At 34.5% G+C, this 11,834-nt stretch overlaps 1 protein-coding gene across 1 annotated transcript; it reads left to right on the forward strand.

Moving 5' to 3' along the window:
• Nucleotides 1–9,086: 9,086 nt before the first annotated feature.
• Nucleotides 9,087–9,440, forward strand: POX_e06358 (uncharacterized protein; the record flags this gene model as incomplete). Its single annotated transcript, XM_050115181.1, has 1 exon — nt 9,087–9,440. One exon carries the CDS (start codon nt 9,087–9,089, stop codon nt 9,438–9,440), a length of 354 nt encoding a protein of 117 aa, XP_049967641.1.
• Between the last annotated feature and the right edge of the window lie 2,394 nt (nt 9,441–11,834).

An 11,834-nucleotide genomic window follows, 5' to 3' on the forward strand; every position in this document is an offset into this window, starting at 1 on the left:
GGGGAGGGCCGTAGAAGGCGCCTCCTTTTAAGGGTTTGCTACCAGATATGATTCGAAGAGTAAAGAAAGGTTGATTTTTGGAGTATATCTATAGTATCTCTTAAATATCGGGTCTGTAAGGACAGTCACGGGGCTATACGGGGGCGAACGGGGGTACTCACGTGAGTCATGACTCACGTGACCACCCTTCCGGGATCTCACTATACCCTAAATAATCTATACTAATTACTATACCCTAAATAATCTAACTAAGAATAGATATCTATTATACCGGATCTAAGACCTTCTTAACTAAATTAGGAGCGTACGGGTCCTAACGAAGATCGATCTCGCGTCTAGATTCTAGTAAGTACGTCTAACTAACCGTATAGTACCTAAAACTACCTTTAATACTATCTAGGGAAAATACGAGTAGCTTATAATACCTCTTAGTCTTTATAACGCCCCTATAACCTTCTAGATAGTTATAAATAAGGCCTTCTAGCCCTATCTTAGTAAGTTTATAGTCGTATACCTCGATAATATCCTTATCTTCTTAGATAATATAGAAGAGTATTATAAATACCTTAAAAAGGTACTTAAGATTCTTAAGAGGGAACGACTAATCGTCTAACTAGGAAAGTACAAGATTATAACTAGTAAACTAGAATTCTATAGATATATTATTAGGAATAGGAGCGTATAGCTAATACTAGCTAAGATTGATATTATCTATATATAGCTATAATCTTAGAATATATACGAGTTATAATAGTTCCTCGGCCTCGCGATATACTATTAGCGGTTTATCTATAGGTTCGTAGAGATATATATACCTTTATATAAACTCCTAAAAGAATTAGACGCCGAGCTTTAGAAGCTTAAGTTCTGCCCTATCTAATAGAATATAGCTTATAAGGCTATCTTCCGAACGCTAAAGAAGAGGTTATTAGAAGCCCCTATTCTCTCTTAACTAGATCTTATATAGTTATTTATAATTAAGACTAATACGTCTGAGTAGGCGATTAGTCTAGTCCTACTCTAGAAGAGACTAGATAAGACGCTCTACCCTATTATATATAATAGGCAGAAGCTTATAGGCGCTAAGCTTAACTATCTAGTATACGAGAAGGAGTTACTAGCTATTAAAAAGGCCCTATAGCTTTAGGATAAATATATTAATAACAGAACCTAAATAGAAATTGTAATAGACTACGCTAGCCTATAGTACCTATAGATAACTATTACCTATAGTAAGCGCTTTACCCGCTAGGTAAGCGAATTTTAGGAGTATAATCTTAAGATCTAATACTATCTAGGTACTAAAGCTATCGTGCCTAATACCTTAAGCTAACAACCGGACTTCGTTAAAGGGTTACCTACTAATATTACACGAGATTAGCCTATATAGAAGGCCGCCCTAATAGCTATAAACGTAACTATTTAAAAGGTAGCTAAAGATAAGTAGCTAGCCGCGACTATTAACTTCTTAGATACGAGAGTGCTTCCTAATAATAAACTCCTATCTAAGATAGTAACTCGATACTCGGATTACCTCTCTATATAAGACTAGGAAGACGCTAATAACCGCTAACTAACCTTTACGTATAAAGATAGCCTAAAAGTACCCTACCTAGAACTAGTATTTAGGAGTAATCTAGTTAATAAGATATACTTATAATACAGATATCTAGGATAGCTAGGCCTAAATAGTATCTTAAGACTAAGAGCTTAGTAGCCCTAAATAAGAGCGGATATAGAAGTACTCTTAGTACTAGATTTCTTAGGGATTAAAGAAGGCCCTAGAATAGGAAATAGCCTACTACCTAGTAACTAAAGGGATTAGGCCTTTCTAGAGATAGGGGATCGATCTTATTAGATAACTACTAATAATACTAAATAGTAATAGATAGATTATTATAGTAATTAATTACGCGACTAGATAGCTAATAGCTAAAGCTATCCCGGAAGCTACAGAAGAAGCGCTTAGGACCTTCCTCTATAAGGAGATCTTTATAAATTACGGAGCGCTACTCGAGATCCTCTCCGATAATAGTTTAAACCTTCTTTTAGGTATAGTTAGCTACTATCTAAACCTACTAAAAACTTAGTACTAGCTAACTACCTCCTACTACTCCTATATAAATAGGAAAGTAGAAAATCTTAATAGTCTACTTAGCTATATATTAATAAAGTATCTTATAGGAAAGCTAATAAAGACGTAGGACCTATATCTAGCGTAGGCGACCCTAGCTATATAGGTCCGGGAATATATAGTAACTAGGTATAGCCTATTCTTTCTAGTTTATAGGATCTACCCCTACTTACTAGGTAATAACCTAATAAAAGAACCCTTAGTATTTATAGGATAGACTAAAGAGCTCTAGAACGTAAGCGACGCCTATACTAAAGCGAATAAACTACTATTATCCTAAGTAATCCGGACTAATAGGATTAGGAATAGCTAGGTAATAAAGATAAGCTTTAAAAAGGGAGATTAGGTTCTTATTCGGAATAAATTAGTATAGAAATTCGAGAGTAAGTAGTTCGGATCTTTCAAAGTCCTTATAGTATATCTACTTAGTATATATATACTAGGAGAACCGAATAGATAGGTCCTAAAGAACCTAATTAATAGTTTGTAGCTAGTTAGAGCTAATATAAAAGACCTAGGAGCCCTATAGATATTATAGGTAGTATAAGTAGTACTCCGGAGATAGGAGATCTAACTAAGACGACCCTAAGAGCTACTAAAAATTATTAAATAGGATAATACTTCTCTTATATATAAGGACTTATCTATCTTTATAAAGGAAGAATAGAATTAATTCCTAATAGACCGGACTAATAGTATACGCCTAAGTAAAGTAGGGAAGGAGAACGTTATAACGGAAGCCCTCGATTAAAGCTATAAATATATTGATAGGAAGAATAGAAAGACTAAGAAATACGCGATAGACTAGGAGGAGCTCTAATTATCTATATCTAGGGACGAGCTCTAAGATATAGACTTATTAGGATCTAGTAGACTACTACTAGGAGATATTCGGAATAGCTAGGACGCTAACTAGGATAAATAGGATTTATTTAATAGACCTCTCGCTATCGTAGTTCCTATAAGATACTAATACTAATATAAAGTATATCGAATTTAACTACCTATACTAACGCTAAAAGTATACGAAAAGGAGATTACTTCCCTAAATACTTCTTAATAGAGACGAATAGGTTATTATTACTATCGCTATTATTATTATTATTATTATTATTATCGTTATTATTATCCTCGAGCTTAATCTACCTATTCTTAACTAGGTACGCCTCGGGAACTCGAGATCGCTCTCTAAAGCTATAATTATCTCCGGAATCGTTTTATAGGCCTCTAACACGACTATAAAGTTATTCCTATTATAAACCTAAGAATCCTTTAGGAGACTAGATAGCTACGAATTCTTAAAGAAGGTACTATTATCCTTAGTCTTACTCTTATTCTTATCCTTCTCCTTCTTAGGCTTATTATCCTAGCCCTTCTTCTTTTTAGAGCTACCCTCGCCGCTATTATCGTTATAGACCTACTTCTTACTCTTTAGATTACGCTACTAAAGATTAGCTAGGAAGATTAGGAACGAATAGAGGGAAATATACCTTTTTATCTTTAACTAGTATATAGGAAGGATATATCTTATTATAATATTCCTATATCTAAGGATCGAGGAGCTTATCCCTCTATAAGGAGTACTAGGACGTATTACTATTAAATTAATAATTTCTTTAGCCCCTAGCCCCTAATAGACTCTCTTACTTAGTCCTAAAAACGCGATAAGAATCGAATAGACTATTTAGATTACTATATAACTAGTATTCCTTACTATTAGGAGCCTATTTACTAATCTATTAAGTAAAGGCTACCTAAATCTTTATAAGAGTACTATAATCCTTTAGGTTATTATTCCTCTAGTCTTCGTCTCGGACTTATAAGCTATTCGCCTAGAAGTCCTCTATATAGTTAGTCTTAAACTAACTCCCTAGAGGATTACTATAGGTATCTAAGCGTATCTATAGCCTATTAGTCTACGCGGTATTCGGATCGAAGTCCTTCTTATACGTATATACGAAAATCTAGGCTAGAGTATACTTTACTATAATAGCCCTCTTCCTTATTACTAGAGCTATCCGCGACTAAGCGGTCTAGACCTAACGCTCAATAGAGCTACTAAGAGAAGGCTTAGGAGAAGGCGACGGAATAAGAGTATAAGACTCTAAAAGCTTTCGACTACTTATAAGCTAGCCCTCGGATTACTAAGAGCTTATAAGAGCGTCTAGTAGAGGAAGATTAAGGACGAGAGGAGATAAAGAGGTAGGAGAGAATTTAGTAGGAGGATTAGCTACTAGCTTAGAAAGAGAATAAGGGGGAACTAAAGACCTATTAGCTACTTAAAGGTCTAGTTTAGACTTAGAGTAAGCTATCTAGCCTAGGAAAAAGTCTTAGAATATATAGGATAACCTAGATAGTATTAGAAGGGATAGGGAAGAAGGATAAAGAGAAGAAGAAGCGATTAGGGGAATTTATCTATATTTATAATAAGGGACCCTTTATTCCCCTAGACTACCCTAATAGGAGCTTTTAGCGACTATTAGCTATACGCGATAGTTATAAGTAGTCGAAAAAAATATTATACCTTTTCCTTTATTAAACCCCTACTATCTTAACTTTACCCTATAGGTATAAACGTACTAAAGCAGGAACCTATAGATATAACCGAACAGAGTAATAGCGAGCTTAGACTATTACCCTAAAGCTCAGAGCGAGTTTAGTCTAAATAAGGAAGGATAAGATCCCGGAAGGGTAGTTACGTAAGTCACGGCTTATATAAATACTCCCGTTCGGCCCTATATAGTCCTATAACTATCCTTACAGACCCGATATTTAAGAGATACTATAGATATACTTTAAAAATAAACCTTTCTTTACTCTTCGAATCACAAACTCTGTAAAAGGAACGCGTTTAGCTATTAATAGGTAGTTAGAAAGAATCTTCTACTAAAGGAAAGGGAGCTACTACGCGAGATACTATTTAAAAGAGAAGATTATTTTATATAGGATTAGTCCTATATATCTTTAATCTTTCTAGAAGTAATACTACTATAATATATCAAAACGATTCCGTATAAGGTATAGTAATATCTAGGATTCCGAATTCCGCTAGCGCTAAAAGACGTAGTTAAAGAGATACTATAAGAAAGGTTATAAAAAGGGGTTCTTAAATATTATAATAGTTCCTACTATAACTCCTAGTTTTTAGTACGCAAGAAAAATAGAAAATATCGAATAGTTAACGCGGTAATATATATTAATAAAGTAATAATACGCGATACGAATATACTCCCTAATACAGACGAATTTATTAAAGAACCTTTAGGTATAGTAATATATCTACTATTAATCTATTTTCTAGATATAATTAAATAACTCTAGATAGTCGCGACCAAAATATAATAGCGATTTAGATCCCGATTAGTTTACTAAGATAGACTACCCTATTATAAGGGGCTTCGAATTCTATACCGTAATTCTAAAGAGTAGTTATATAGATTCTAGCTAAAGTTCTATAGGTTACTAAACCTTTTATAGATAATATTCCGGTTAAAGGACCTAAAACCTAATATAATAAAGAGTTTACAAAACTAGGGATTAGGAGATTTATCTTAGAATATATATAAAATCTAGACAAGACCCTATATCTTTTAGAGCTCGCGAGAGCGAGAGTTTCCGCGGAAAAATCGTAACTTATAATATCTAGCCTTAAGATTATAGGCTAGATATACGATTCTAACGGGCGTAGGCCTAATAAGCGGAAGATTTCGAAGTTAGCTAACTAGCTAGTCCTTGCTAATCGCGATAAGGTACGCTCTTTTGTTAGTCTTATAGTCTATTTTCGAATCCTAGTAAAAGATTTTTAGTATATTATAGCGCCGCTATATACGATCTTAAGGAAGGATATAATATTTAATTAGGGTAATAATAAGTAGAATACCTTTAAGAAAATTAAAGAGATACTATATAGTTTTCCTATAGTTATACTAGTCGATTACGGTTAGGACCTATTGGATTTAATAATTATAGTAGACGCGTTAAAAATAGGATAGGGTAGCGTTTTAATATAGAAAAGAGAGGAGGTATAATAGATTACGCGATATAAGTTAGGAGTATAGTCTAAATTAGAGTAGATATACGATACTAGAAAATTAGAATATCGCGAGATAATAAAGGTATTTAAAAAGCTATAGTATTAGCTATATAGGGTAAGGTTTACGCTAGAAACTAATACTAATACGCTAGTTACGTAATTAAATTAACTAGCTTCGGACTTACCTAGTATCTTAGTAACGCGATAGTTAACTTAGATTTAGCTCTTCGATTTCGATATAAAATATATTCCTAGGACAAAAAATAGTACCGCTAATAGCCTATCTAGGAAGCCTACTACGCCTAAAGAAATAGAAGAGTAAGAAAAGGAGAGAGATATTAATAAATTTATCGTAACAGAAATCTCTTATATTCGCGTTATAGGATCCCCTATTAAAACTATAGTTTCTATTAAAATTCCGGTCTCTTAAGAGATTTCTTCTATAGAAGAAATAAATATCGGTACCGAAATTCTAGACGGATCTTATTTAGAAGAATCTTAGAAAATTATAGGATTCTTAATAACGCTATATAGACTAACTAGGATATCTTATAGCGAATTTAGTATATTTAAGAAAAAGGCTTCAAAATTTATAGTCTAAGATTAGTATCTATTTTATAGAGGATATAGCAGAGATCTAATTATACGAAGGGTTTTAGACGATATTAAGATACGAAAAGAGACGCTATAGCGCTTATATAAAGAATTAGGCTATAAAGGCCGCGAAGCTACTTATAACTTATTAGCTATATAGTACTATTAGCTAGAAATATATAACGAGACTACGAAATTTGTGTGTATATACTTTAAATACTAGGCGCGTAATCCTATTAGACTATATAAACCTACTAGAAGCGTAAGACTAATACGAATCTAGGAGGAATAGTATATCGATACTATCCCGCTACTAAATAAGGAGGGTTAGAAAGGGATTATCTAGGTAAGAGACTTAGTAAGTAGATAGCTAGAAGCGAGGATTCTCTAGAAGATAGATAGCAAAAGCGCTACTAGATTCGTCTAGGAAGATATTATCTATAGGTATAGGGTGCCTTATAAGATTATAATCGATTTTAGTCCTGAAATATATTCGGAAATATAGAATTTTTTAAAATTATATCGTATTAATACCGTCTCTATTTCTGTATATAACCTATAGGTAAATAGAGCGATTAAAAGAGTAATACGAACGTTAAAGGATACCTTATCTAAAATAATAAATAGGTATAAATCTTTAGAGGGATTAAACTAAAATAGTCCTAAAAGCTACTAGCTATAATACTTACCTATAGAGCGACTTTATATATATATACTAGTATCTCGCCCTTCTAATTTATTTATAGGTAAGACGCTATCTTGCTAGTAGAATTAGATATACCTACTTAGTTAACCCTATCCTAGGATAAAATTAAGATACGCGTAGATCTAATAGCGTTACGAGCTAAGTAAATTAAAAGATAAGACTAGGATATCTCTAATACGATAATACGCCTATAGAGGCTAAGAGCTTAGAATAAAGAATATTATAACTCGTACCGAAACCTATAGCTTACGCTACTAAAAGAGAAAGATTTAGTCCTTCTCTATAATACTAGGTTAGAAGACGATATAAAGTCTAGAAATAAGCTCCGATTTCGATAGATAGGGCCGTATCGAATTAGAAAAGATCTAAAAAATAGCGCGTACGAAATTAAAGAATTAGATAGTACCCTTTACTAATAAATAAACGAAGCGAGCGCTAGTATTAATAGTAGTAGGCTAAAAAGATTTTATTACTAAGCGCTCTAGGATAAAAGAAATTTAGATAAGGATAAAAGGATTAAGGCTAAGAACGGATTACTACCTACTATATAAAGACGCAGAAGAGGACGGCTACCGCGAGAGGAGCAGGGTTAAGTTAACTCTATAATTTTCTTTATTAAAATCTTGCGTATTAATTAGTCTATTTAATACAAATATTCCGGATTTCTTACGTTTTGCTAATTTCTCTTAGAGAAGGATTAAATTTATTAAATTTTAGCTTTGTTTAAAAATTTAGTAATTTTTCGGACTATTTTAAAAAGGTAATAGAAAGGAACTTACTAGGGATAGTAAGGATTTTAGGAGGGGAGAGAAGCTTCCGAAGTAAAGCTTAAGTATAGACGATTTTCGCTAAATACTACGAATTTCTTCTACAGAAGATATCGACCTATAATAATATATGAAACTCTATAAAATTCTATTATAAAATTTCTTCTGTAGAAGAATTTAATATAGCAAACCGGACTACGATATTAGCTACGAACTAGTATCTTAATATTATATCTTCGATACTAAGTAATTATTTAATACTAGTTACTTCCTCTAGTAAGATTATCGAAGAATTACGAACGCTACCTATAGACTAGATCTATAAGATAGCAAAACTCTATCTATATAAGATTTACGAAAAAGGACAGGAATTTTTAGACTCTATCGCGATCGAACTCTATATCTCTATAAAGGATAGCGAATTTTAGAAAGGATATAAGACTTAGGAAGATTATAAGGATAGCTAGATAGTAATAAGAGAGGTAATTAATCGCCGCGAATATAATAAGAACTATATCTAGTAAGTAATATATATAGCGCTATAAGCTTAGAATAGTAACGCTAAAAAGATTATAATTAGAGTCCGAATAAAAACTTTCGCTAAAAAGGTTAGTAAGCTAGTAAGGAGCGGGATTAGTTTCGAAAAAATATAACTTAGAGTTAATAACGCTATTTTTTAAACGACTTAAGAAAGGAATATATAGGTAGGGGATCCGAAGAGCTAAAGAGGTTATATAAGGTAATCTTAATAACGCCTAACGTAATCCACGGTCACCCTGGACACACGGTCACCCTGGACACCCCACCAGAAAACGCGTTAATCTACCAACCTACCAAATTCAACCAACTACCATGCCACCAATTCGTGCTAAATCCTCGCATAAACTGACTAGTCAAGAGGGCAAGATCCTATTAGCCCTCTCCGATATTAAAGATGGCCGCGTCAAGTCTATTCGTGCAGCAGCGAAGCTATACGAAATTCCGCACAGTACCCTACATACGCGTGCATATGGTGTAGTCTCTATCAATGAGAGACGCAACCCCAACCAGAAATTGACCCAGTTAGAAGAGGATTCGCTTGCTACATGGATACTCTCTATGGATTCGCGGGGGGCAGCGCCTAGGCCCTCTACCGTTCGAGAGATAGCCAATATCCTTCTTGCAGCGCGTGGAACTATCCCTCCCTTAACTGTTAGCGTTAATTAGGCATCAACATTCGTTAAACGGCGCGATAAGCTTTAATCGCGCTACTCTAAGCGATATAACTACCAACGCGCATTAAACGAAGACCCGAAAGCCCTACGAGCCTAGTTTGCGACTATACAAAGAGTGATTAAGGAGAACGGGATACAACCGGAGGATATCTATAACTTTGATAAGACAGGCTTTGCGATAGGCCTTATATCATCACAGAAAGTTGTTACGCGGGCAGAATACTACGGCCGGCGATCAATCTTATAGCCTAGTAATCGCGAATAGGTTACTGCGATCGAAGTAATATGCGCTAATAGCTTCTCGCTGCCACCCTGTATTATATTCAAAGCCTAGGTTTATATCGCTAGTTGGTTTGAATTAAATCTTCCTAGGGATTGGCGAATTAAAATATCGAATAACGGCTAGACTACCGATAAGATCAGCCTTCGCTAGCTTCAAAAGCTCTTTATTCCATACACTACTTCGCGTGTACGAGGGCGATTTCGGCTATTAATCCTTGACGGCCACGGTAGCTATCTTACACCTCAATTCGATCGAATCTGTGCCGAAAATAATATTATACTACTTTATATGCCTTCACATTCGTCTTACTTACTACAGCCGCTTAATATTGGGTGCTTTGTAGTGCTAAAGCGTGCGTACGGTCGCTTCGTAAGCGACTTAGCCCGAACAGGCTACAATCATATCGACAAGCTTGATTTTCTTGCTAATTATCCTCGCGCGAGGATAGAAGCTTTTCAACCAAATATTATTCAAAGTAGCTTCGCGGCTACTAGTATCGTACCAGTAGCTGCCGACAGAGTACTTTCGAAACTTAATATATCGCTTCATACGCCTACACCACCATCAAGCCGACCAAGCAGCAGATCTAGCTAATTCACCCCAAAAACGCCTAGGACAGTAATACAGCTAGAGAAGCAAGCTTCTATGCTTAAAGAGCTTCTTAAACAGCGATCGAATAGCCCGCCTACGCCGTCAAAACTTATACTTAATCAGATTATCAAGGGCGCCTATCTCTCATTACATAGCGGTGCATTACTAGCGCAGGATAACGCCAACCTACGCGCAGCGAATGAAAAGAAACGTCAAAAGCGCACTCGATCAACTAGGCAGATTGCACACGAGGGAGGCCTAACAATCGAAGAGGGCCTACAGCTAGTCCAGCAGCCAATTCAGCCAGTAGAAGCTGATGAGGTAGTATCGCATGAAGGGCCCGATTTGCCTAATCAGCTAATGCAACCGGTCAGGAGGGCTCCGCCTACCTGTAGTGGATGTGGCCAAGTTGGCCATAGGATTACTTCATGTAAAAATCGTATTATTTAGTTGAATTAATAGGTGTTGGTTGAGATAATCGATTTTGAAATTTTCTAATGGGGGTAGGTGTCCAGGGTGACCGTGTGTCCAGGGTGACCGTGGATTACGTTATAAATCGCTAGATTTAATAGAGTTAACGCTAGAAAGGCTATTAAGATAATATCTATCGATTAATAAGGATAGATTTATATATAAATACTATTAGATACCGCGAATTTTAGATAAGGTAGACAAGAATTAAAGTATAGCTCTAGATAAGGATAAAAGCTAAATTTCTTCTATAGAAGAAATTCTATCGCAAAACTAGGATCTAGAAGGAAGCCGAATTTCTTCTATAGAAGAAATCTAATCGCGCAAACAGAGCCCGGAACTAAGCGATAATAATAACAATAACGATAACGATAAATAATTATAGAAATCAGAACTATTAATAGAGCCTACTACTAAGAAACTAAAGATATCGCTAGGTTTATTAAAGTTAGTACCCTATAGATATAAGATAGATACTTCTAGGCTAGCTAAAGTAATTCTAAAGACGAAATTAGATACTAAAAGTAAGCGCGAAGCGCTAGTAATTTTTTAGCTTATTAGTAGATCTATCCGCAAAAATACGACCGAAATTAGCCCTAATTCGATTTATAAGGGATATATAACTTAGCTAGTATATCTTCTGTATATTTATACTAATAGTATTAATTATAGGACTCTAGTATAACGCTTATAATACCTTTATATCTAGCTTAGTAACTAGGATAGGGCTAAGAAGGAATTTAAGGTATAATTTACACTATCTTCTAGAAAAGAACTTAGGAGCTATTTTCGATTCCCTCCTAAGATATAACTACTACTAGTATTAAGTTTCGAGAAGCTATAGTATCTGACTTTTTAGGATATAAGTTTTCGCTATTTTAGAAGGGTTCCGCTAAATTTTAGGAAGAAAATAGAGAGGGATTAGAATATTAATAGGAGTATAGTAGTACTAATATTTTTATAGCTACGTAATAATTAGGACGGCTATTATCCTCGCGGTCTAATAGATATAATTAAGGAAGAATTTAATATATACGATTA

This window comes from Penicillium oxalicum, chromosome V (genome assembly GCF_001723175.1).
Source record: "Penicillium oxalicum strain HP7-1 chromosome V, whole genome shotgun sequence".
Taxonomy (NCBI): Eukaryota; Fungi; Ascomycota; class Eurotiomycetes; order Eurotiales; family Aspergillaceae; genus Penicillium; species Penicillium oxalicum.